We start from the raw sequence: 27974 nt of genomic DNA on the forward strand, positions 1-27974 counted from the left end.
AACAACCTGCTTTATCTTTTCACAATAATTCATCTCTTGCTTGCTCTCCTTTTGATCTCATTCACTCTGATGTTTGGGGCCCCGCTCCCACTGCCTCTATGGGCGGAGCTCGATACTTTGTTGTTTTCATTGATGATTATTCCCGTTTTACTTGGGTTTATTTGATGACTAATCGCCATGAGTTACCCCAAATCTATATCAACTTTGCTACTATGATTAAAAGTCAATTTTCAAAGGTCATTAAGGTTTTCAGACGTGATAACGCTATGGAATACTGTGATTCCAAACTCTTAACCTTTCTTGCAGAACAGGGCACTTTGTCTGAGTTTTCTTGTCATGGTACGTCGCAACAAAACGGTAGAGCTGAACGTAAACACCGTCACATTCTTGACTCCGTCCGTGCAATGCTCCTTTCTTCTTCGTGTCCTGAGCGTACTTGGGGTGAAGCTGTTCTTACTGCTGTTCATGTTATTAATAGACTCCCCTCTTCTGTTCTTGGTAATGTTACTCCCTTTGAGCGTCTTTATCATACCTCCCCAGATTATAGTTCTCTTCGAGTTTTCGGATGTGTATGTTTTGTTCTCCTTCAGCCTCACGAACATAGTAAACTTGAACCTCGGGCTCGTATGTGTTGTTTCCTTGGTTATGGCACTGAACACAAGGGTTATCGTTGTTGGGATCCTCTCTCTAAACGTGTCCGTATATCTCGTCATGTTGTCTTCTGGGAGCATCACATGTTTTCTCGGTTCTCATCCTTTGAGTCAATCCCTACTACTCAGTCACCTCTGTTTACTAACCCAAATGTTGATCTTTTTCCTAGTGATGATTCTACAGATTCTATCTCGCGTGAGCCTCCACAGCCTCCAGTTCTTCCGCCTTCTCCATCTCCCAATGATTCCAGACCGGACGATGATCCTGCTCCTACTGTCGTGCCTCCTCCTCTCGCTCGTTCTTCAAGGGTAAGGAATCCACCTCCTCATCTTCTTGATTATCATTGTTTTTCTACTATCCTTCATCAACATGAACCTAAGTCATTCAGAGAAGCCTCCACAAATCCAAATTGGCAACAAGCAATGCAGGAAGAAATACAGGCACTTGAAAAGGCACACACTTGGGATTTGGTTGATCCTCCTTCTGCTCAAGAAGTTGTAGGCAGCAGATGGGTATACAAGATCAAGACTCGCTCTGATGGTTCTATTGACCGGTATAAGGCGCGATTGGTTGCTCAGGGTTGTACGCAAGAGTATGGTATTGACTATGAAGAGACTTTTGCTCCTGTTGCTCGTCTCACATCTGTTCGTGCTCTTCTTGCCATTGCTGCAGTCAAAAAATGGTCTCTCAGTCAAATGGATGTGAAGAATGCATTTCTTAATGGAGATTTGAAACAACAGGTATATATGAAGCCCCCTCCGGGTTATTCTTGTCCCTCTGGCAAAGTTTATCTCCTTCGCAAAGCACTCTATGGGCTTAAGCAAGCTCCTCGTGAATGGTTTGACAAGTTCAGCACTACCATATGCAGTCTTGGTTTCACTTGCAGTCCTCATGAGCATGCTCTCTTTATTCGTAAAAGTGAACGTGGAGTCGTTCTTCTACTTCTGTATGTTGATGACATGATCATTACTGGGGATGATGTTGATGGTATCTCTAATCTCAAGGCCTCACTTCACCAAACCTTTGAGATGAAAGATCTTGGTTCTCTCAGCTATTTTCTTGGTCTTGAGGTCATCTCCACCGATGATGGCATCTATCTCTCTCAGGCTAAGTATGCTTCAGATCTTCTTGCTCGCGCTAGAATTACAGATAGTCGCACTGAGTCTACTCCTCTTGAGCCTAATGTTCGATTTACCCCTATGGATGGCACTGTTTTGGATAATCCGAATCTCTATCGACAGTTAGTTGGCGGTCTCGTCTACTTAACTGTCACCCGACCAGACATCGCCTATCCAGTTCATGTACTTAGCCAGTTCTTGTCAGCTCCTCGTACTACTCACTATGCGGCAGTTCTTCGCATTCTTCGCTACATCAAAGGCACTCTATTTCATGGCCTTTATTTTTCGGCCCATTCCTCTTTGTCTCTTCAGGCTTACTCCGATGCTGATTGGGCTGGTGATCCCACTGATCGTCGTTCCACTACTGGTTACTGTTTGTTTCTTGGCGACGCTCTCATTTCTTGGCGTGCTAAGAAGCAAACGTTCACTGCTCGCTCAAGCACAGAAGCTGAGTACCGTGCCCTCGCTGACACCACTGCTGAAGTTATCTCGGTTCGTTGGCTTCTCGCGGATCTGGGTGCTCCTCAATCGTCCCCTACTGATGTTCTTTGTGATAACCGCAGTGCTATTCAGATCGCCCATAATGATGTTTTTCATGCACGCACCAAACACATTGAGATTGATTGTCACTTTGTTCGCCAACGTATTCTTATTGATGCTATTCGTCTCATTGCTGTTGGAACACTAGATCAGACTGCTGATATCTTCACGAAAGCTCATCACCCGACTCGTTTCCGGACTTTGTTATCCAAACTCAAGTTGGTCTCCTTAGCTCCCATTTGAGTTTGAGGGGGGATGTTAGAGAATCATTAGCATCAAATTAGACCAATTAGTATCGTCTATATTTATATAGTATATCTGTATATTAATTATAGGATTCTATACCTTTATTACTCTGATTCATTTAGCACCTATAAATACCCCTTGTATATTGTACCTTTGAACACAACTCAATAATACACTTTTCATATTATTCTCTTAGTCTCTTGTTTCTAACAAATATTAGTGCCAAAGACTTCTGGGCTTCTTTATATATTGATTAGCGTTTTTTTTTTACTTTTCATTGTTCTCTTTCCCTTAAAGGGGACCTCTTTGTCAAAAACTTTCAATGAAGGGCACACTGCCTTAGTGAGGGCAAGGTGGCATCACCTTTGAACGTCGCATCGAGAGTAGTGGTCTATCTCTTCAATGTAAAGTGAACCTGTTCGGAAATAGATTCTCTCAATTTTTTGTAATACTTAAGAGAATAAAGTATGATCTTTTATAATTAATTTTATAAGTGGGATCAAAAATAAATATGAGAGAGAGAGAACAATAAAAAGTTAGATTAAACAATTGACACTATCTAATTTTTTCTCCGTTGTAGAGAATCTGCTCCTAAATTGTTCGAGATTACAGTGACCAATCTTGGGAATGAAAAAGAATCACTAAGTCGGGTCGGAATCGGGTCGGTCTTACACAATCCGATCTGATACTCACCCGCTCGGGAGGTCTAGGCTGCCCTAAATGTACCAAACTTGGGCTTAGGGCTAGCCCGACCCATTAAGCCCGTGGGATAAACGGGTTAGCCCGTTTAAGCCCGTTTTATTCGCAGGCTAAAATTTTCTAGCCCGGACCGTTTATGGTCAGCCCAATGGGTTAAACGGGCTAGTCCGTTTATCATTTTATTTTATTTTTGACAAAAATTACTATGTTTAGGACAAAAACCATTAAAAAAATATTTTTGTTGATGGGTCGATTTTCAGATCGGATCGGGAGAAATATTAGCTAAAAGCGCTACTTTTTTAAAAAAAAAATTAAGCGGGCCAACAATTTAGCCCGCGGGCTAGCCTATTTAACCCGTCATTTTTTTCGAGTTAATCGGGCTCAACCCGTTTAACTCGAAATTTAAACAGACTTAATTTTAGAGACAAAACCCGCCCAATTAAACGGATAAACGGGCTAGCCTGATGGGTTTAGCCCATTTTAACGTCCTACTTGGGCTTCCATTGCCAAAGCTCTTAGTGGGCCAAATGCAATTTACACCTTAAGTATAACCTCAATATCGGATATGTGCAACTTAGGCTCTTATTAGGCTCCTATATAGATGTAAGTATCTTGTCCATGTTGAGTCATATACCATGAAATAGAGTAGGTATTTTTTTTCTGGACTTAGCCCAAATTTAAGAGTAAAATTTTTTTTCGATTCTTGTCTATTTTCATTTTAGATCATCCACACCATATCAATTGGAAAATGACAACTCGTCCTTATCCTTTTTTTTTTTTTTGTTAGACACATGAGCTTTTTTGTGAGATTTTTCGATAAGTCTTGACGAAATTTAATGACATATTACATTAAATTATATAACGTGACGTCGCTTTTACTATATAGACTATAACTATTTGAATAGGATATTTAATCTCTGTCTAATCATCAAAATGACGTCGCTAATGAGAAAAATATTAAAAGATTTTTCTCATTATAAATCCCAACGAACACTCACGGCATACACCCTAATATCACCTGTCACAGCTCCAACAACTACAGCTATCTTATCCTCCTAATCCATTGAACAAACAAAAACAAAAGCTTCTTTAAACTAACATCACAAGTTATAGACTTATAGTTATACAGTTAAAACGTTAACAGCTCTCAATTCGTAGGTGTCAAATAAATTGAAATAAATAAAGGGACATAAGATAGCTACCTTTCTCTTTAAGTTATGAATCAAGCAAGAGAGAGATAAAAATGGCTTGTTGACTTTAATTTGCTCAGGAAAAGATGCTTAAGGATAATGGTGTTGAAATTACTGTCAGTCCTCCGAACAAGAAAACGGTATAGGTGGAAATAGGGCCAAAATTTAAATAACGTAAACAATACAGGAATGTGCAAGTGATAAAGAGGAGGTTGAGGTAGATATCATTGAATTTGGGGGTTGAACGCTTGGTCTTTTTAGATTTACCCCTTGCTTTCACATCGATGTTTTGAAATGAAATAAAAATTCAAAGAGTTCATGTTAATTCAAAGAGTTTAGGTTAAATCTACAGTGTTAGACATATCATGGTGAATGGAGCTGCTTGTTGCAGAAGGAATGGAGCTACAGTTTTGTTTTTGTTTTGGGGGAAAATTTTCCTAATCATCCGTGACATGTCATCAAATTCTGTCAGGAATTACGGAAAAAATTCACCAAATGACTCGTGTGTCTAACAAAAAGAAAAGATAAGAGAAGGAACTGTCATTTTTCAATCGATAGGATTTGAATTGTCTACAATAAAAATGGACAAGAAACTAAAAAAGAATTTTACTCTTACCAACAAAAAAAAAAGAGAAGTTAAATGATTATGAATTTTTCTTCTGAAAAAGCTGGTGAAGTTGATTTGGATGGTTTGGATCTTCTAATTGACAGTGGCGAAAATCCATTCCCACACTGGCCAATGAATTTGACCACCCAAAAAAAGAATAAATAGTCAAATTATTCCTAAAAGATCACTTATTCTTTAAATTAATCCTTAAAAATCCTTTTAATAAATTCATCTTTCAAAAATTTTAAGTTAATCACATTAATCTCTTTTATTTTTGACAACATTAAAACTCCTAACTGTTAACATACTAAATTTATACAATTAGATTAAATCAACTCCAAATTGAACAAAATTTTTAAACAATGAAATTCTTCAAATTGAAATTTGAATAAATCTAATTTCATAGATTTATCATGTTATCATAGAATGCCATATAAGCACACTTTGACACCATAAGCAATGAAAATAACTGAGTGACTAATACAATTAACTTAAAAAGAACCAATTAGAAGAATGAGTAATCTTTCAAAAACAAATTTGACCATTTATTCTTCACAAAAAGACAAAAACGTGAAGATTATATATAGTCGAATAACAAATATTATTACATATGCTGTAAAACTGACGCATATAACAAAGGAATAACTCATCCCTAAATAAAATCTGTCGAATTCAACAACATTCAAAAACAAAATCTTATTCTAAGAATACGCAGATCAGAACTTAATAACAAGATATATTTCAAAATAAGAAACAATGAATGAGTTCAAAGTGGCAGATAACTTTGCCCGCCACTGAATAAATCATACCTTTGATAAAAAATTTTCCAGAAATTATAAATGGTTCTGGGACAGAATCCCACTTAAGTAAATTTATTAAACAAAATTTGCCGCAGCAAAAATGTCTAAAACTCTCGAAACTAAATGATTTTCATCGCCATCTAAAAAAAAGAACACTATAACTTAAAACCGACGCTAAAAGGATTTAAGCGCCACCAGAACCGTACTTCTTGCCGAACACAATAACCTGAAGCTTGTCGTAACCAGCAAGCACACCAGCACCTGCAACGGCACGAAGGATGTTAGCACCAGCTCCCTTGAACAAGGACTTGGCACCCTCATTCTTGAGGATTTGAGCAAATGCATCCATGGAGCTCTTGTACTTCACGGCCTCGCCGGATGTCATCATCATTCTTCTTCTGACAGTGTCAATTGGGTATGATGCAAGACCAGCACCATTGGTGATGAGCCATCCAAGAGCAAAGCTAGCAAAGAAGCTATCCTGCAATAGTACAGAGAGAAAGCAATATTTCAGCTAAAGATTGTGGTGGTGAGAATCAATTATATGAACAATGCTATCACAATCTACAATAAAATCATATATTATCAAAAGATAGTGAAAATTTGAATAACTGTCAGGCTCCGCAGTGTAAGATCCAATATAAATTAAAAAGCTTCCAAATCACGGCCTGCAAGAAGAGTTGTAATCCTCTAACGTCGGTAAATGTAGGTGATTAAGTGATGGAGTAACCGCTATGAACCACTCATAAGCTATTGACTTCAAGGTTGTTACCCCCTCACTTCACCCCTTTACAAATTTTCACTCGAGAATCTAAACTCAACCAACATAGTTAACAACAACAGGGAACTGGTTAAACCAAACATCACAGAAAAGAACGATAGTGCAGCATGAACACTAACCTGCAGGCTTCCGGTGAGAAGAACTGGCTTCAGGGAATCATACATTCCAAAATAGAGACCACGGTAGACAATGATTCCAACACAGGAGATGTTAAAACCACGATAAAGCCCAGCAACACCATCAGAAGCCAAAGTCTTCCTGTATACATCAACAAGGCCATTGAATTGTCTTTCTCCACCCTTCTTTGCGGCCTTTGCATCGTTAGCAAGACGGGTACGGGCATAGTCGAGGGAGTAAACAAACAAAAGGGATGAAGCACCAGCAGCACCTCCAGAGGCCAAGTTTCCAGCAAACCATTTCCAGTAACCATCTCTGTCCTTCTTGAAGTTGAAAAGCCTCTTGAAGTAATCCTTGAATGCAAAGTTCAAGGCCTGCGGAATTCAAATTGCAAATTTAACGTTATGAAACAAGAAATAATAGCAGTTGATGGAACTGAAAAACAAATGAATGAAATAACTAACCTGAGTTGGGAAATAACGGATGACATTGGCAGTGTTACCTCTCCATAGGGAAATCACACCCTCATCGGCCATAGTTCTCTTAAAACAGTCACCAATTCCCTTGTAGGGCTCTGAGAGCCTACCTGACTTAATCATCTCATCCTGATTCTGGATCAAGAGCTTAACCCTTTCAATTGGAGCAGCAGCAGTTTTGGAGACTGCAGCAGAAACACCACCCATGAGAAAGTCGATAAGGAAGTTTCCTTTCTCTGCTGGAGCTGCGACAAAAACAGGGGAGGCTGTTGCTGTAACGGCACTCAAATCAGTAGTAGCACTACATGCCGGCATCATTGGGTACTGCAACCCTGCATTTGTGTAACTCCCGAATGCACGCCTTTGGTACAAAGCACGCTGGGGGAAGGCTCCATTATAGCTCCTGATATCGGATGATGGGTTGGAGCGGAGATGGAGCTGTCCAGCAACCTTCTCCATGATTGTTGGATGCTGAACCTGATCAACCATGGTGGATTTCCTGGAAAATAAATTAATCATAGCATCCATGTCAAATATATGCAATTAGTAACCGAATTTACTAAACCACTCGTATCCAGAACAACCACCCGAACAAAGTATTTACATCATATTGCTATCTATGAGGAACATCATACAAGCGATACAGGTAGAACAGAGTTATCTATACCATTGTTACCACCACAAAAATCAAAGATACCCCTAAAACATTAAAGGGTAACTGCATCTATTTGTAAATAAAAATTATCCCGATAGGGTAACTGTATATATTTGTAAAAAAATTATCCCGATGTGTTATTAGCCTCAAACTGTTAAATCTTTTAAATTATACCAAAACCATAGATTTAAATTATACAAAACCATAGATTATAAATCACAACTGTCAAATACAGTAACAGTACCAATACTCTATGAAAACAAGGGTACTAAATTATAAAAAAAGTAGAATGTTTATATATATATGAAAATACAGTCTAAGTTCCAAGAAATTCTCAATCTCTATTTATAAATCACATGTAAGATACAGTAGTACAAAGCATAAAAGACTCCAGGGATTTCATATAAACACGAGCTACAAAAGATCACATAACGAAGGATGCAATTACAATAATATATAAGGGACTTTCAAGTTTGAAAAAAAAACATGGCACCATAGTGACATAAGCCAATCTACGACTGAAAGCGACGTTTCCACCAATAATAATTACCCAATAGAAAAACCACACTATGCGAGACGGAGATCACAATAAAAACACAGACGAAAACAAAAGCCAATTAGATCTAGCCATCTTGAAATATCAAAATAAATAAAAATCAAAATTAATAAAGAGCCAATAATCAAATCATAATTCATATGAAACATAAAAAAAATTGTATAAAATATAAAAACAAAAGCAAGGACCTTTTCCACCAACGCGGTACGGAAACAGATCTAGATCACAGATCAAGGTCAGCACGAATCAGATCGAAGAAAACTAAGACACGGATCTATCATTTAACAATGAAACAGTAACCAAAACGTACACAAAACACATCTAAACCCCGTAAAAAGAAAATTTTGATAAAACGGTGGGTCTCGCTCATACACTGACAGATCTGAAGAGCTAACATGTTAAGGGAAAAGAGAGTGAGAGAAGAAAAAACAAGAACAACACGAAGATTTTCGGATCTGAAAGAGTGTGTGTGAACCGAATAGAAATGGAGGTTTGGGAGTTTAGCTTTACCTTTCACAAACAGAGGGAAATGAGATTGCGAAAGGAATGGGATGAGAGAGGAGATTTTTGCGGAGGCGTGCGTGCTTTGAACGAAGCAAAATCGCTCAACAGAATACCATTTTATATGCGAATGTAGGAGGGGAACATGTGGGTGGGTCCCATTAGGGCACACGTGTAACACTATTATTGAGCCATGTCAGAAGGGATCCATACTAGTGGGATGATGTTTGGTTGTATGCTCCAAGAGCAAGAAATTTTCCATACTCCATGAGCGTATATCACCGTCCGAATATGTTTGGATTTAAGAAGAGAAATAGGGATTTTTTATTTAAATAAATAAAAAAATGCATTAATTACTGAAATAAATAATTTTAAAAAATTTATCGTTTTGCGTTTTTCAGTTATATCTCGTTTACACTCGTTTACAAAAGTTGTTTATACATGAGTTGTGTCTCACTAGTTATAAAAGAATGTATAATCTTTGGTATTCTTCACAAACTTTTCGTATCATATTCCTCACAAATACAAGGCATGGCCAGTAGTAATTCTTACATAGTTGTGCTTGTGTATCCCAATTGCCGCATGTTTAACGGCGACAACGGGGTCACATTTAAGTGCGAGGATCCGATATTGTTTCGCACCCAACGTGTGAATACGTTGTCAAATTTGAAGAGTTTGATACTGAGCAAGCTCGGAGGTACATTGGCTAGAGAAATCGGAAGGGTGGCGTATAGGTTACTGGCCCCATGGGTAATGGAGTCTTTGAATTTCGACTATTCCGACTTCAAGGGGACGAGCATGTGCGAGTGATGTTCAATATGCATGGGAGGATCATGGTGGAGCAAGTAATGGAGCTGTCTACAGAGGTGGGGGCACAACGGCGGTGGTCCTTCTATACACTTGACGTATGTGTATGACGACCGACCTCTCGCACCACCGCCCATTCATGTTGCCGTTCCAGTGGATGAGGCGGAGGAGGGTGAGGAGGAGTCGGATGAGGATTACGTGGCGAATAGTGGTGATAGCGAATCGTCCGATGGTGGGGATGAGAATGAGTGTGTTCCGGAGACACCCGTTCCGACTGCCCCCCACCATGTCCTGCCTCCCCCTCTTTCGATACCGACGCTTTCGGCAGTTCCGTCTCACTATCACAGTCTGGATTTGGACGCCATGCAGGAGAGGACTCCGTTTCTTGACACGGGTGAAGAGGATTACAACCTAGACAGCAGTGTAGAGTTTTGGGTCGAACACAAGTTTAGAAGCTGAGAGGCAGTGCTTCAAGGTGTGAAGAACTACAGTATTCGGATGAGTTCGGAGTACCGAGTGATAGAATCAGACCGGTTAAAGTACCATGTGCAGTGCCGTCAAGCTGATAATGGGTGTCAATGGAGCCTCTGTGTGGCTCTTCGACAGAACCTCGGATACTGGTAATATTAAGTTTATGCGTGCCTTTCAATACTTCATTATGATATACTTAGTAGGTGTACAAAGTGCCTAAAAAAATACTGTGTTGTTGTGTTCAGGGAGGTTCAGAGGGTTGGTTGAGTGCATAGTTATCTAGCACCCACCATGTCTCAAGACCATCGTCAACTAGACAGCAGTCTGATAGGGGTGTGCATGGGCCGGGTGAAACCGGGTTTGACGTGACCCAGACCCGGCCCGAAATATGTACCGGGCCTATTTATGAGACCCGAACTCGACCCTAAACCCGATGAAACCTATACCCTTTCGGACCACGACTATACTGGGTGAAAATCGGGCCATTCACATTACCTTACCTTTTCTAAAATTAAAACATAACCACAATCAATACTAATATTGTCTAATAGTACTAAATATTTAAGTCAATACAAACAACACAATATTATGCATTAGTCTTAAATTTTTGTATCCTTATCTTCTTCATTAACTTGTGGTTCAGCAGGAATTGTGGCGGCATCAATAGCAGAAGCAGCAGGATTTTTAGCAGAAGCAACAGGATTTTGAGCTTCAATTTTCATTCTTATATTCTACTCAATCATAAAGATAGAAACCTTATAATAATGCATGAAGAACAAAACAATAATCAACTAAATAATCAACTAATGCATGAAGACCAAAACATTAATCAATAATCAGTAAACAATAATCAACTAAACAATAATTAGTAAACACCAAATGCATAAATAATTTAACATCTCTAAATTCACAATAATCAAAGTTCACAATAATAAAGAACCAACACCCACAAGTTTCATGAATGCATGAGGGATTGATCTCAAGGGAAATGCTGTTGACCTCACAAAAAAAAAAGGAAAAAATCAATAAGGACTGCAAGTCTACAACGACAAAAATGAATAAAAAATTGCTTCTCACTAGCACATCACAAAATTACAACACCCTTGACGTTCTATCCTTTGTCGTTTACAACTTTACCCCACAACCTTAATCAGAATTCTAATAATCAAAATCAACAACCACATTCCTAAATTCGCAAATTTTTATAATCAAATTATCAAAATCCCTAATCCCTAATCAGAATATTAACTAAATAACAAAATTAACTGTTTACTTGAGAAGAAGACCGGAGAAGAGAGCGGCAGAAAGAGAAGGACTAGCAGAGAAGCAGGAAAGAAGACGACCGGGCCAAGCACAGATGCGACACGTCACGAGAATCAGGACAGCACCATTGTCCCTCGAACGAACGGCTTCGCTAGAGACTCAAGACTGGGGTAGTGGGGTGAGACTGCCTGGTGCATGCTTGCTGGGAAGACGAGGACGGAGTAGCGGGCGACTGCGTGATGCGTGCTTGCTGCTGCTGGGAGTGCGTCGTCCGTGGCTGCTTGCTGGGAGACTGAGAATGGGCCGTGGGGATAGAAGATGAGGTCAGGGGTCACTGGGTCAGCGTCGGCGGTGGGAAGTGGCGGAGTGGAGACTGCCGAACTGGGGAGTGGGGAGTGGGGACGGAGGACTGGGCAAGTGAGGTTGAATGGCTGAGGGAGTGAGGTTGAATTTCTCAGATCTGAATGCATTAATGCCCTAACCCCTTTACCCCTTGATTCAAATTGTATGAGCGCATAAGTGAGTTACCGGGCCGCCGGGCCGGGTCCGGGTGACCCGAGCCATGGCCCAGTCTCAGTTTCACTAAGTTCTAAGGTTTCATTTTTTTCTCCCGAGTCAACCACGGGTCTCTTCGGGTCCGGGTCTTCATGACCCAAATTTCATTGGGTCCGGACTGGGTCTCAGGCCGGATCGGGCCGTGCTCACCCCTACAGTCTGATATGCTGGGTCATCTTGCCATTGATTCAATCCAACCCCTCTGTCAGCATTCTGGTTTTGCAAGGTGCGGTCCAAGCCAGCTATCACTTCAAACTGTCTTACAGAAAGGTGTGGATGGCCAAGTAGAAGGCAATTGCTCTGCTCCGCCTCTGTGCCGCCACCGGTGGCCTGGTACCAAGTAGCTGCTCCACCATCGCCCACGTCTCAGTGTCGTACCACCGACCGAAGTCACGAAGGCACCCCCCAATGGGTTCCTGTGTGCACGCAAGCCGAGGTGGTATGCCATGTCCTGCAAGGGGATAGTGACCTCACCCCACGGAAGATGAAACGTGTGCATCTCCGGACATCATCGCTCCACGAGTGCCGAAATCAGGAAATTGTCAAATGCAAAGTTCTTGAGCGGCACCGTGTCACCGAATCCAGCCTCAACCAGATACGGGATGATGGCGTCGGGTGGAGGAAGGGTATGGCTGACTCGCCGAGGCAATAGAAGGCGAGGCCTCTGTGGAATGAAAAATAAATTTTTAATCTATACATACATAATAATACATTTTTCTACTCTACTAAGGAACAAAGTACTACTCCTACTTAGTAACATACTACCATGTGTCTACTCTACATTTATCTCTAATTTACTTATGTCGGTAAGCAAATCCTAATTAAGTAATACCAATCTTAGACAAGCAAATATTGTTCTAAATTCATCATACAGTCATAACCCTAAAGCATCTTACTCAGTGTTTGTCACTACGAGACTATCCTAGCAATGTCCACATACTTAGATTAATTGACCATAACGCAACTAACCTCAAAGTCGACCGCCCAGCGTAATGTGAAGTCTCATTTAGTCTGTTGATATCACCGTCGTTGCCTGCCTGGCATGCCATCACCGTCTCAGGCTCAGATATCGAAGGAAAAGGTTAAAAAAGGGGAGAAAGAGTTTGACTAGGTCAAAGTGGGGTCCAACAAATATGTGTAAACGACTTATACTTATAGGTGACCCTCAGCCTTATCTCGTTTACAGTATAAACGAGATACGTGTCTATCTCGTTTACACTGTAAATGAGATAAGGTCTGTAAACGAGATAGACACGACACGGCTGACACTCGTTTACAGTGTAAACGAGATATGACTGGAAAACGCAAAACGGTAAATTTTTTAAAAATTATTTATTTCGGTAATTAATGAATTTTTTATTTATTTAAATAAAAAATTCAAAGAAATAGAGTTCAAAGAAATTAGAAATTTGCTTTGATAAATAAAATAAAAATATCAATAAATTACTATTTTTATTTGTGAAAGTTTTAAATGCTCACAAATTTATCCATAAAAAAATTATAATTGTACTCATAAAAGATGAATTTTGCATGATAAAATTATTTAAACACTAAAAAATTATTTAAAAATTCTAAATTATCTTTCCCTCTATTACTACTATCATCCTTTCTCTCTCTCTCTCCGAACAACCACCAGCTATCACCCTCATCTTCGTCGCAGCGGTCAATTCTGTCTATCACAATCTTCATCGTGCTCCCCACTCCAAACAGTTGAATTTAAACCCACCAAAAAATATCTTTTTTGTTACCCTCATTCGTCACCATCAGATCTAAACTACCACCGTCACCACAATACAACATTTTGAAAGTGAACCAAAATGCGAGCGACGAGGACCTGAAGAAAGCATATAAGAGACTTGTAATGATTTGGCACCCCGACAAGAACTCCTTTAACAGGTCGAACGCTGAGGACGAATTCAAACGTACCTCCGAAATATACGATGTTCTTAGCGACCCTCAGAAACTTCAGATCTATGATCTTTACCGTGAAGAGGCTTGCAAGTCTGGTCAGTTCTCCCGCTTTCACCGTCGTCGTCATTATCATTCGTTCTACTATTCTTCTTTCTCTTCTTCGCACCCTTATCAGAACGGGAATGCACACCAACACCACCACCACCAGAACCCTGGCATGTCGCCATCATCCTTTCGATTTAATCCCTGCGATGCTAACGATATTTTCGCCGAAATCTTTGACAGCGAAGGAGCTGATGTAGACAGTAGTGGGTGTGGTTGAGAATGTGTTGCTGTGCAACTTGGAAGAACTATCTTCTTGATAGTATGTGATACTTTTAGGTAAATAAGAATCAATTTTAAACCCTAACCCTCAAGATAAGTCTGGAATGTAGTGAGGGGTGGTTGGGATTGCCAACAGTGACGAAGATGAGGGTGGTGACTGGTGGTTGGTGAGAAAGTGGATAATAGATTGTTGTTGAAGATATAGATAGAGGAAGAGAAAAAAAGCAGGTGATGGTAGTAGTGATAAAAGAAGAGTAATTTAAAAATTTTAATTTTTTTTTTTAGTGTTTGAATAAGAATAATATTGTCATATAAAATTTATTTTTCATAGGTACAATTATAATATTTTTTTATGTGAATAGATTTGTTAACGTTTAAAATTTTTGTGAGTAAAAACGATAATTTACTCTAAAAATATAGAAATTGATAACCCCACCCTTACTTTATTGCACTTTAATATCTTATTTCAAAAAGTTTATTTTTATGAATATATACCACTATACCACCAATGATATATTTCGAAAAGAAAATTTTCAGTTTTTCACCGTAGCAATCATATTCATGATAAAATTCAGTTTATAGCAAGCAGGACTCAAATAAAAAATATTGACAAATTAGTTAAATTATTCAATTTTTTAGTGATTAATTTATTTAAAATAATAAAACACAACAAATAATTTTTTTATAAAAAAATATATTTTAGAACCATTTACGTAAACAAATGATCTTGAGTAAGATATTATCCAATTGTTCTAATGTCAAAAGATTACATTTTGATCTTGTTTGATTTTTATATAATCTATTAGAGAGTTTTGCAGAATAGCCATTTGAATCTAATCAATTGGGATTTTATGGATTAGTGAGTAATAATAATTCAACGTAATCCATTTGAGAGAAAAACGAATTATTTGTTTTTAATTTCTATGCATAATTTAAGAAAGACAGTAATAAATTATGAAAAAAAATAATTAATTTGAGAAAGCATAAATATAGTTTAAATATGAGTGTATTGAACGAATTAAATTTTTAATATATATATATATATATATTATAATTTTGTGTATAAATATTTGTATCAAAAAATTAAGGAAAAGTCTAGGGGTCAGCAATTCTATTGAATTATGGCCGGCATGTAACCAGCAGAGAAAGGTGAGTCATTGGATGAAATTTCACACAAATCTCACACCATCAAATCATCATTGATGGCTAGTTGATGGCTAACAATCACAAAAGTTACTGTACCCTAGCATTGCTCAAAAATTAATTCGTTCAACACACTTACATTCAAGCTATATTTATGTTCTCTCAAACCAACTCTCCCTCTCTCTTTATAATTCATTGCTGCCTTCTATAAATTATGCATAGAAGCTAAAATTAAGTGATTCACTGAAGTCTTCTTAGTTCGCTTTTCACTCTAGTGGATTATATCAGATTATTGTTTTCAAATAATCTATGAAACCATTTAGCAGATTATGTTAAAATGGTTAATATGTGAACCCTCTAACGAATTATATAAAAATCAAACAGGACAAAATATAATCCTCCAATTAAGTAATATCTTACTCAAAATAATTTGTTTGTGCAAATTATCATACATTTTATATAAATAAATATATTATTTTATTACATTCCGATCGATATACAAACTATTTTTCCAATACAATGTTACATCACGCGTTTTTTGTTCAACAAATTTCTCCTATTTGGTTTTAAATTGAGATTCATGACCAAGCTCAGTTTATTTTTTCTCATGTTAATCTCTACTCCAATTTTTATGTATCAAGTAGCACATAATAATTATTTGTAATCAGAGTACAAATGGACCTATATTAATTCTTAATTAAAAAATGGTAAAGATACCATTTTTCTTCTATTGTTATTTTATTTTTCTCTTATCATTCTATTATTTCAACTCTCAAATCACTACAATTACCACTATAACTTTTACAATTATAATTTTATTGTTATCTAAAAAAAATCATAATAGAAAAAAGGATATTCTTAGAGAAATTTTGATCCGAAAATAAAAATAGGATAAAATAAAATATTTAAAAAATAAAATATTTTAAATATTAAAAACGAAATTAAGACTTAACACACCTAAATATTAAGAACTAAAATAGTATTTTACCATAAAAATTTTTAACATTTAATTAAATTTTAGAATGTATAAGTACTAAAGATATCCTTCTTTTTTCCAACAGAGGGGACCAAATTTGGTTCCCATTATAATCTCATTTATTTAATTAATTAAAATAAATATAAATTAATATATAGTTATTAATTTTTTATAACATGCTATAATATTTTATTTAAAATTTAGATAGAACAAAATATTTAATTTTTTGAAATAATATTATTAAAATTTATAAATTTAAAATTCATAATTAAAAAAATAATTATGTAGGACAAAAACTAAAATTAGAAAATTTAACCTTTGAAGTTAATAATGTGATAATTAACAACAATAAAAATAAAATATACAATAAATATATATATATTTCACTGAAATTGTGCATAATTAGGCTTCTAGCACCATTTTCAACTTAAGAACAAAAATGAAACTACAAATAAATTATTATTAGAAAGATTTTGTGCATATACATTTAAAGCAGCTAAATGACAAATAGAAAAAAAAGTGTTTCAGATCAAAAGTTTTTTATTTTAGTATTAACATGCAGAGATGAATAAGTAAGTAAAAGTGAATAAAAAAGAAAAGAGAACATACTTACAAAGCGAAATATAAAAAAAGAAAAAAATGTCGAAAAGTAATAGAAACGGAATAAGCGAGTTCTTTGTTCTTAATATGTAGAAAATGAAATAGTAGAAAATAAAGTAGTTGCTGGTAAAAATCTGAATTGCAGAGAGATAATTAAAAAAATCAACCAAAATTTGGAGTTCTTGTCCTTTCTATTCCTCTCAACAAATTGTTTTCTTGTCCTTTCTTTGTTTTTTTTGTTTCTCTCAAAATGTTTCCTAATCTCAAAATCTCACCACCAATTACTCTTACAATATAAAGTCATAGATATATTTAATTGGTGTTATGAAAAACAATTAAAAGAAATAGAAGAGATCATATTAGAAGGCTTTAATTTAGAGGGCATTAATATATATATATATATATATATATATATATATATATATATATATATATATATATATATATATATATATATATATATATGATTAATTAAAAGATTCAACATTCTTGCAACATAAAAATAATTAATTAAGAGTGAAATAGCAAGAATAAAGATAATGATATATATACCTCTAGTTGTCATGAAAAAGCTTTCGAGATCTAATTGTTGTTGAAGTGCTTCTCTAATTTAAATCCTACTGCAAATTTAGGAAGCATTTTAAAAATATAACCATTTATATTTCTCAGCATAATCATTTTATTTGGACTTGAGGCAAAATGAAGCAGCATTACCTCTTCATATCAAGATGAAGTTGTTGATGTTGAAGATTCTCTATGTGGATTTTTTTGTCAGATTTTTCTAAAATAGGAAAATAGTATCTTTTTTCTGATAAAATTATCGATAGATTCTCTTTTTTATTTGTAATTTATGCTAATTTATTTTTTTTGTTTTCGACAAAAATTTCGTCGCAAAATCTATCTGTATTTCCGTGGGTTAAAATCTGTCAAAAATATCCGTCTGTAATAAGTAATTTTCTAGTAGTGTCTTATTTCACATTTTCGTTTCATATGTTGAATTTTCTTCGCTCTCATCCTTTGTTATCTTTTATAGGTTATCTCTCTGAGCATCGTTAAAGCTATTGATATTTTTTGAGTTCGTCAGTTTCAGATAATTCTGTTGTTATGTTTATCTTTACTGTTTGATTTGTTGGTGTTTAATATTTGAATATGTTTGTTTATCAAGTTAGATTAAGTGACTAGTTATATTAATTAGTTTGATGAGTCAATGATACACTTACTTTACATGATTATGTGTGTGCTGTTAGTTTAGAATATGTAAAATAATGATGTGGTTATAAATTGATGTCAGAAAAGAGAAAAATTTATTTTGAATGTTGTTTCATTTAAACTAATCATAATTAATTTAGGTAATTTCGTTATGCTATTTTTGGTTTCATTTTATTATCGGCAGATGTAGTTGGTAATATAATATAGTTAATTTTAAATTGATATTTTATCTAAATTATAGTATAGGTCCATTTGATTTTTTTTGTTGGATTTACTTTGAATGTAGGTGATAAAAACTTAGTTAATGTGAAATAATTTAGTTGATTTAGGTAATATGAAATAATTTAGTTGATTTAGGTAATATGAAATAATTTAGTCGTTTTTAATTTAGTTAATTTAGGTAATTTAGTAAATATAGTTAATTTAGTTAATTCATTAATTTTTAAATGAAGTTATTTTAATTTGTTCCGTTAAAGTATAGTCATGGAGTCAAAATTATTGGGCTACGAGAATACTTTATATAGACTGGATCAGATTGACCACATTGCAAGCAGACTTGATTAAGTGGGACACTTGCAATTCATGTCATTTATATATTTGAAATTTGAATTTGTGTTGTAACTTGTTTAATTTTTTTGTTTTACTGATTTATTTTATTTGGTAGGCACCTCGGGTCTTACGTACCAGGAGAAATTTGTTGGGACGTCCGTCCGAGCAGATTATGCCACATCTCAAACGAGCAGGATTCGAGTATGTTGCTTACATGATAGAGTGGGAGCATGACTGGTTGTTGGTCTCAGCTCTGATAGAGAGATGGTGACCCGAATCCCATACTTTTCACTTGCCATGTGGGGAGATAACTATCGTCTTGTATGATATGGTGTACCAGTTGAAACTTGTCATTGATGGAGGTTAAGTTAGTGGATGCATGGGTGGGTTGGAGCAGTTATACGAAGGACGGTCTATTGAGGAGTTATGTCAGTAGTTGTTGGGAGCTGTTCTAGGCCCCGATGATAGACAATTACAGACGAAGTGAACTGTCAAGCTGAGCTAGTTTCAGAACACTGTGTGCGGAGAGCTGGAGGAGCACCTGACTAAGAAGCGCCTATTAAGTTATACTAGGGGTTATATTATATAGATGATCGGGACATACTGTTTCCGGATACCTCTGACTCTATGATGCACATTAGATGGTTGCCTCTTTTGGAGGACCTAGAACGGTGTGGGAGGTTATCATGGGGCTCAGCAATGTTAGCTTGGCTTTACCGCCAGATGTGCCAGGTCACGAATTACCGGCAACAGAATCTGGGTGGATGCAGTAGTTTACTACTTTCATGCGCATAGCACCATAAACCACCGTTGAGGCCGAAGGAATATGTCATACGTCGTTTTTCCTTGTTGAGAGGTATAAATTTATTGTAGTATCTTTTTCATAAGTTACTTAAATAGTTTTGTGGTGTCTTAACTATTGTGACATTATAAGTGGGCGGGGTTGCGGCCAGATAATGACGGAGGCGAGAATAGACTTCTTACGTACAGGCATCTCCTCAATGGACTAGGGGTCCTTAATGTAAGTGATAATCTGCATATTGCAACCATTGAGAACGAGGCATTTCTTCAAGCTAGTTTGTGATGGCAACATTCTTGCCCCTCAAGCAACCAAAATAACGAGCAAACTCCCGTTGTGACTTGGAATACACCGCATTAATAAGATCCTTCTTCAAGTCATTGTTCTTGAAGTGAGTCAAGAAGTTAGCAGCTATATGTTTTATACAAAATACCTAGAAGACAGGTGACAGTTTCCATAAACTTTCATCGGTGTTCAGTATAGCATCAATCAACTTGTACCTGTCTCAAATCACTAAGAGGCTTGGTTAGGGTGTAATATGTTGTATCAAATGTGAAAAAAAAATGACCAAGCCTCCTTCGTCTCTCCCTCGACTACTGCAAATGTAATAGGCAATATGTTTGAATTGCTATCTTAAGCAATAGCCATTAGCAATGTGCCTCTGTATTTATCATAAAGGTGAGTGTTATAAATGAAAATAAGTGATTTACATTGCTTGAAAGCCTCAACATACAGAGAAAACATTCATAACACCCGATGAAACATGATAGTATCAGGTGTAGGCCAAGGTTGTATTACAAGTTAAACCCAGGTACCTAAATAACCACATTTGATATTACTCATAAGGTTTGACTACGTTAAGCATACACAACTAAAGGCAATATAACGAATCTTACCAGGTAAGTACATCTACATAGCGAACAACCAATGAGGAAGCTCGTTGTATGACTCATCCAATCTCCATATATCCTACCAATGACTCTTTGCTTTGCAAGCCAAACCTTACGGTAAGATTCCTTGTAACCAAAGTGATTTTTCACATCTCCTTGAAGAACCTTTATGCTGATGATTGGATCTGTTTTTACCATAGTGAATATGTGCTGAGCAATCACCTTTAAATCTACCTTCGATGATCTTGGCCCACTGATGTTTGTATGCAACTGTCTCCTCACCTCCCATTTTTCCTTCTTGCGGCAATAAGATATGCATATGTTCCATCCACAATCGAACCAAAACTGAATACACTATGCAGCATACTTTAATTGGTCACTCTCTAGTATTTTATACTCCACACCCCTGCTGATGTTGTATATCTTAACTACCAACTTCATTCCCTCGTTGGTTTCAAACTGTTGTCCAATCTCAAACTCACTTACGGGATTCTCTTTTCGGCTTGGATGACTAAAGAAATAATCTGAAGTCATTGTGTAAAGATTCAAAGTAGAAAAGTGATCCGGCCGATCGTACGAACGAGAAATCGCCGGATGTGTCATCGCGATTTGTGTATGGTGTAGAAGCTCGTCTCTTCCTCCTCCTCATCCTCATCAGGAATTTCAGTTGGTTCAGCCTCAACTCTTCACCGTCATCAGAATTGACTTGATAGGGATTCGTCATCGGGTCCCTAATCGCATAACTCTCATGACTTCTAACATCAGGTTGCATCATGTCATCATGTCATCATGTTCAATGTTTGACCCCTCCTGGCTACCTTCATGTGGCATATTTAGGTCAACCATCGTCCTTCTAATATTTCTTCAACAGTATCTGCAGATGATCCTTGTCCACCTAACTCAACTAGGTAAACAAATAATCCAACAGATGGACATTTGTCCAATGGTTGTGCCACATCCTTATAAGTCGTATGTCCTCGTCATCATGTAGCCGGTACCTATATAAAAAAATATAAAATATTCTCAATACCTCGACTATATTACAAAAAATAAAAAGAAGGAAGAATTACAACATCTACAATATACCTTTTGTAAAACAAAACATTATCTACTTTGACCGGATATCAGTAATAAATTTTTTTCACTCTTTTCGTGTGTTGTTGCCCAATGGAGTGCAAAATTTAATTCTTCAATGCTATTAAATTATTGATTTCGACTGTCATATATGCAATCACTGGTTGAGTAGACCTAAATACGATAGAATCTTCTTCATCGTACACTATTTCACCATCATAATAAATGAATAATAACAAAATTTCAGACATTATGAAGAATCAAGAAGACGAGGAATATCAAAGAGAAGCATGAACAACCTATATTGAGGTTGTGTGGGTATTTATGGAGGGGATAACGTGAAGTTCGTTGGGGTACGACAAACTCTATATATTGCATAGAGTTTGCCGTTGGTGCGGTAAACTCTATATTTTATAGAGTTCGTCGAGGATGCGGCGAACTTGACTCAAGTTAAAAAAAACATATTTTAAAATTTAAAGTTGGAATAACTTTTTTTAAAAATAATGTTTTTTTATTTTATAGTAAAAAAAATCTCATTGGAGTTGCTCTTTGAGCTAACTTGGGGCTTTTTTTTTTAATATGAAAGTAAAAGTAATGATATACTTTAACATTGTAATTTTCGGTGTTTTTTAAAATTGTGAAAAATACTGATTTCTATACCTCAATTTTTTTAATTTTTTAATACAAATCGAATGGTCTGGTTTCTATACCTCTACAAATCGAACGATCCGAATTCTATACTTCTAATAAATCAGACAATCCAATTTTTACTTCTCTAATTAAACAGTTTTATATTTAATAATAACACTATAATAATCCATATTTAAAAAAAAAAACTATTACCACTCTAATATCAAAAATAAAAAGTTCCTAACTTGGTGTATTATTCTACAATAAAAATAAAATAAAAGCATGATACATGGTAGACCGTGATTGGGAGGAAGAAAATTTCTCCTTACTGGATCATGGAAGAAGTGCTCACTAATGGGTTGTCTAACCATCCAAAATGGAAAGTTCCGAATCCCAAGGTGCCACAATTGAAAAGCAAGGTCAGCCGTTCAATAGTTCAGCCAGCTGGGACCACCTGGCATTTCTTTTTAATTTTTAATTTACATTATATAATTGAATATTTGAATTTCAGTAGACTATCGTGTTATTGTCTAAAGTCTAAAATATTTAATTTTTTACAAAATGAGTAAATGACTACAAAATGATATTTTGGTTTTTAAAGGATAGTTTAATTTGTTAAAGGGCACTATTTTTACTAGTAAATGACTGATACATTTAATCTATTTTTTGGGAATATTTGAAAAATTAATTAAAAAATGTGATAATTCACATATACGAATCTGATGCATATACAAATTTTTGGAGACAAATGTCTCTACTAACATTTTAAAAATATTTAAGAAAGTATATATATATATATATATATATAATATACTTCTATTGTAAAATTGTATTTACTTTTATATTAAGTGATATTTCATTAAGTTTTGTGTCAAAATATTATTTTATTAAATAATTTAGTTATTTTGTATTATAAAGACATATTTTAATGGAATAATAATATTGTTTAATTTTGTAATGCATTTAATACATTAAAAATATAAAAAGGTATTTTTTAATTATTTTTAATATTTTTTATAATTCTTAAAATGTGTCTTCAAAATACATATTAGTAAGATCCTATATATTAAATCAACTAAATAAAAAATAGAAATTTGTGATTCTACTTAATTAGTAAATTTATTTTGTTGGAGTTTATGTTTTTATTTTTTTTTAACTCAATTTTAATATTTTTTAGTAAAGCACATATGTATTTTTGATGATTAATTCTCAAATATAAATTAAATTAAAAATTATTTAAAAAATAGATAAAGCAATATTATTTATCTATTATCTATTTATCTTCTAATTAATTTTATTATTATTATTATTTGAAGTCAATTTTGGTTTTTTTAATTAAATAATTGAATAATTATTAAGTAATTTATATAACGTATAACCGGAATATGAAGAATTTGGTGCATTTTTTTCTAAGACAGCACTCATAACATATAATTCATAAAAAAAAAAGTATTTCACTATTTCCAATACACAAATAAAAATCTTTTTGGTTAGATAATAATCAAGTCTATTATCTTAATTAACCTCACATTTACTAATATATATATATATATATATATATATATATATATATATATTAATAAAGCGGTAAATTAATAGTACTTAAGATAAAGTATTATTTTAATTTTTAATATTTGAGATAAAATTTAATTTGCTTTTTAAATTTAATATTTTATTTTTATCTTAAAATATTTTAAATTGGTTTAATATTATTCTATTATTAATTCTGACACAAATATCTAACAGAATGACTAATATATACGTTAATAATATTATTGTTAAGTTATATATTTTTTTTGTGTTAGAAAAATATAATTAAAATTTTTTTGTAACATTTTATTTGTAAATTTTTTTCTTGTAAAAAAATTTTAAATTCTATTAATTAATCATCAACATTTTAAAACTAAAAGAAAAATTTTATATTAGTAATTATTAGTGGATCAATTTTATTTATGTACCAAAATTATACGTTATTAATTTTTTAATATGTTAATTATTTGTGTTAAATTCAAAAAATAAAAGAATTTTTTTTTCTGAAACAAAAGAATTACTATGACTAGCAATAGATACAAAATAAAAGGGCCCATTTTTGGTAATACATATTATGCAATAGGAACTTATCAACCAAAAAAATTTTGATTGTCCTCTGGTTTTGTTGGCAGCTAGATCAATGCGTTGAAGCTCCTGTAGAAGTCCATTATGAAGCATTGGGTATCTATCATGATATTTATATAGTAATAAGAGGAGAAAAAGAAGAAAAAATAAATTTTTTGTATATACATTCAAACTACTGTTAGATTCAGGTAAAGGAAATTGCAAAGCAAAATTCATTTAGCATAAAATCTTCAAATTTAAAATAGGAAAGATTTTATTTTTCTAAGTAGACTTGCAAAAACTCATCAAACTCTGATTTCTTAAATTCTTTTTTTGAGTATGTTTTATTATATTTAGTCTTGTTAGCACAAACGTTGCACGTTTGTTAACCTCTCGTGATGATTTCGACCATGGAATAAATTGATAAAATAGGAGGTGCAAAATAGGAGGTGCACTGTCACTATTTCTCATTTTCTCCTCTCCACTTTCTTCTTCTTATGCTATCGCTAATTATCTCTCTTTCGTTGAAACCTCTTGCTAGCTGCCACCTTTCATTTGTTTGGATTAAATATTTTTTTTCGTTCTTAAAATTTTGAGTTAAAATTAAAATCATAATTTTTTTATTAATATTATTTTTAACGTTATAAAATATTATAAAATTATTAGTTTTTACTTTAATTTTATTTTTTAGATCAAATTATCCCTAATAATAATAAAAATAATAAAAAAACAAAGCAAAATCCTCCCTACCACCCACACTGTATCTCCCACCACACTGACTATCATATTCTCTCCCTCCTCCTTTCTCCTCACCACCAACATTGCTTTCTTCTTCACTCTCGCTCCTTCTTCTGCCACTGCCACTACCTTTGCTCTCACTAATCTGAGAAACTTCCTCGCCATCAAGGGAGACGAGGGGATGGAAAGTCGAGGGGAGTCCGGTACCATAAGTGTTGATTCCTCCTCTCATTAGAGTTGGTGGCCACGGAGTTTGATTTCTGCTCCATCTTCTTTATTCTTGTCTTCTGCTTTTGTTTTTCCCTCTCACACAGTGGTAAGCCACCATCCCCTTTCTCTCTCTCTCTTTCCTGGTGACTCTTCTCTTTCAGTCTCTATTCCTTCAACTATCCTCAATCACAATTCGCTTTACCACTCCCATTTTGTCACCCTTCATATCACTACCAAAAATTCTCTTTTTCTTTTCCAAAGATTATAATTTTATTGCAATCAAAATTTAGGGTTTTGATTACAATACCAAAAAACATGCTGCTTCTTTATCGACGAGAACTATGGTTACCATGCCTTAAAGAAAGAAACAGGGGCAAAAAAAAAAAAAAAGACACATGCTTAAAGATAATTTTTTCAGACAAAAGAAAAGTAAGCTTCTTCTTCATTTTCAAGAGCTATGGTTGTCATGTCTCTCAAATTTTCTTTACCATCAATAGATTTAAAAACAACAATAACGATAATTAATTTATTTAATAAGAAATCCAAAGAGTAAAACAAAGAGAAAGAAGTAAAAGGGAGTGAGATAGCAACAGACAAACAGTATTGCTGTGATTGATGATGTTGATGAGGGTCATAGAATGATGATAGATGAGAGGATGCTGATGAAGGTGAGAGATGGTGGGAGATATGGTGTGGGTGGTAGGGACGGGAGAGAGTTTTGTTTAGTTTATTATTATTTTTAAATTTCAATAAGTTTTATGGTTAGTTCAATTTAGTTTTCTATTTTAGTAGATATCAATTTGTTAAGATAGATTAAATTTAAGGTATTAAGTTTTAAATTGTTGAAAAGTATTTAAAATTTTAAATTGATTGATTGATTAAAACTATTTGTTTGGATATTTTTTCTGAAAATGTTGTGAACTGCTCCCGCTAGTATATTGTTAATGTTGAGTTTTTGTCAATTGGTGTTGAGAAAATGCTCAATTGTGCTATTTGACGTGTTTGATGATTTTGCATGCCAAGTGTTCAATAATTTGCCTCAAAGAATTCTTATGAAATTTTGGTTCAATATTTAAAAGTCAATATTTGCTTTCACATTATCAATGTTATTATGCATTGCTATAACTGTGTTATGTCTCTAATTGACCAAAATTTTGAATTTTTGAATGATTGAGGGCTCTTGCCTAATATTACAAGATTAACAAACTTGGTCCCATGTAACCCAATTATGTCAAATTTGCATATTTATTTGGTTTTGGGTTATATTAAGAATGAATTTCAAATATTGAAATTAATCTTGTAGTATTGGTTATAGGAATTACATTGGTATTTGAATTTGTTCCTCTTACTTTGTTTACATTATTTTTCTTTATTTTATACACCAATTGTTTGTGAATATGTCTTTATGAATATATTAGATTTTAAATTGCATATTTGTTGCTACCATGTGATTTAGATTACTTGATCATGTTAGGCATATTGAATAATTTATGATGGTAAATGGATTGAGATGCTAATATTTGTGATAATCAAATTTTTGATGTTTATGTAATGGTATAATGTCATATTGGTTGTTTATGAACTTAATTTCAATCACTACATATCACACTTCAAAACTTTACTTTAGCACAAATCCACCACAAATGTACCAATTCCAATTGCCTGTGTGTTAATTGAGCTTCGTGTTGCTTGTTTATTTAGCTGTACTTGCAAATGTTGGAAACCGCTTTAGGCACATTAATTAATTGAGATGAATGTCGCTTTTTACAATATCACATATTACTTATTTCATCCTCTTAGTGTCCTGTAATTTTGGCGACATTTATTTTCTGACTAACTTCGTACCTATTGAAATAAAATACTTGAGGTAATGTATTTTATTTTTTTTGTAAGCATGACTAATGGAAAAAGAAACGCCAACCAAAGGAAACAGCGGAAGAGTCCTCCTTTAGCTCATCAAAGGCCAATCAACTGAAGGCATTCCTCAAGGCTATTAGCTGCATGGAGCTTGGTCTGTCGATCCAACAAGAGAAGTTGCCCGACTACAATGTTCGACAGAGCAAGAGGCGATTTGATAGGTTGAGTTTAAGATGTAATCGGATCGAGCGAGTGGTTAAGGATGAGGACTTGAGACCCCTTCCACATGAGAAGCCAGATACATCTGAGTCTGAGGAGTTATCAAGAGTTTCCTTTTCAAGAGTTCTGACTTTATCTTTTATAACATCCTACCACACAGAACTTTACGCTTAAGCCGTAAAATAGAGGTGGTGTGGTATTACGACCTCTAAAATTAAAATACATATGTAATAATAGTTGAAAGAATATAATAATCGAGGAACTTTAAAGGATGGTTTAAGCAAAATCGTGAAAATCAAAAGCGCAATGTTCACGTAACAGAAACTTGCAGACGAAAAAAAGAAGGACATATACATATAATAAGATCGGAGTATCAAGGATACAAAATATCGAGTTCTGGACTTAACCTGCGAAGCCAAGGCCGGCCAGAGAATATCATATACATACACACACTGGAGGGGGCCAGCAGAGAGAGAGAGAGAGAACAAATGCGATGGTCAGGGTCGCCACCGAGAAGAGGAGGAGCTGTGTTCCATGCCGCCATTGCCACTGATCCATGACAACCACTGCGAGGTTTCCATTACCGTCGTTCCAGTGCAGCCGTTCGTGCCCTTCGTCATTGTCATTGTTATGCTCAGCGTCGCTATTAAACTACTCTTCTACTTTAGCCCATGACAACAATAAAGAAGTTTCGTGACCCACAAATTCAGTCCAACAG

The 27974-nt window shown here is 34.8% G+C and overlaps 1 protein-coding gene and 1 long non-coding RNA gene across 2 annotated transcripts; one reads left to right on the top strand and one right to left on the bottom strand.

Moving 5' to 3' along the window:
* Positions 1 to 5812: 5812 nt before the first annotated feature.
* Positions 5813 to 9234, bottom strand: LOC112707478 (ADP,ATP carrier protein 1, mitochondrial). The gene is made up of 4 exons (XM_025759221.2): positions 8947 to 9234; positions 7214 to 7724; positions 6752 to 7123; positions 5813 to 6332 (listed from the first exon to the last, which is right to left on the bottom strand). The coding sequence occupies exons 2-4, from the start codon at positions 7712 to 7714 to the stop codon at positions 6036 to 6038; spliced, it is 1170 nt and encodes a 389-aa protein (XP_025615006.1). The 5' UTR covers positions 7715 to 7724; positions 8947 to 9234; the 3' UTR covers positions 5813 to 6035.
* Positions 9235 to 24614: 15380 nt separating this feature from the next.
* Positions 24615 to 27542, top strand: LOC112707479 (uncharacterized). Its single transcript, XR_003156063.2, has 2 exons — positions 24615 to 25286; positions 27074 to 27542. It is a non-coding gene; the product is annotated as an uncharacterized lncRNA (long non-coding RNA).
* Positions 27543 to 27974: the final 432 nt, after the last annotated feature.

This window comes from Arachis hypogaea, chromosome 8 (assembly GCF_003086295.3).
Source record: "Arachis hypogaea cultivar Tifrunner chromosome 8, arahy.Tifrunner.gnm2.J5K5, whole genome shotgun sequence".
NCBI lineage: Eukaryota > Viridiplantae > Streptophyta > Magnoliopsida > Fabales > Fabaceae > Arachis > Arachis hypogaea.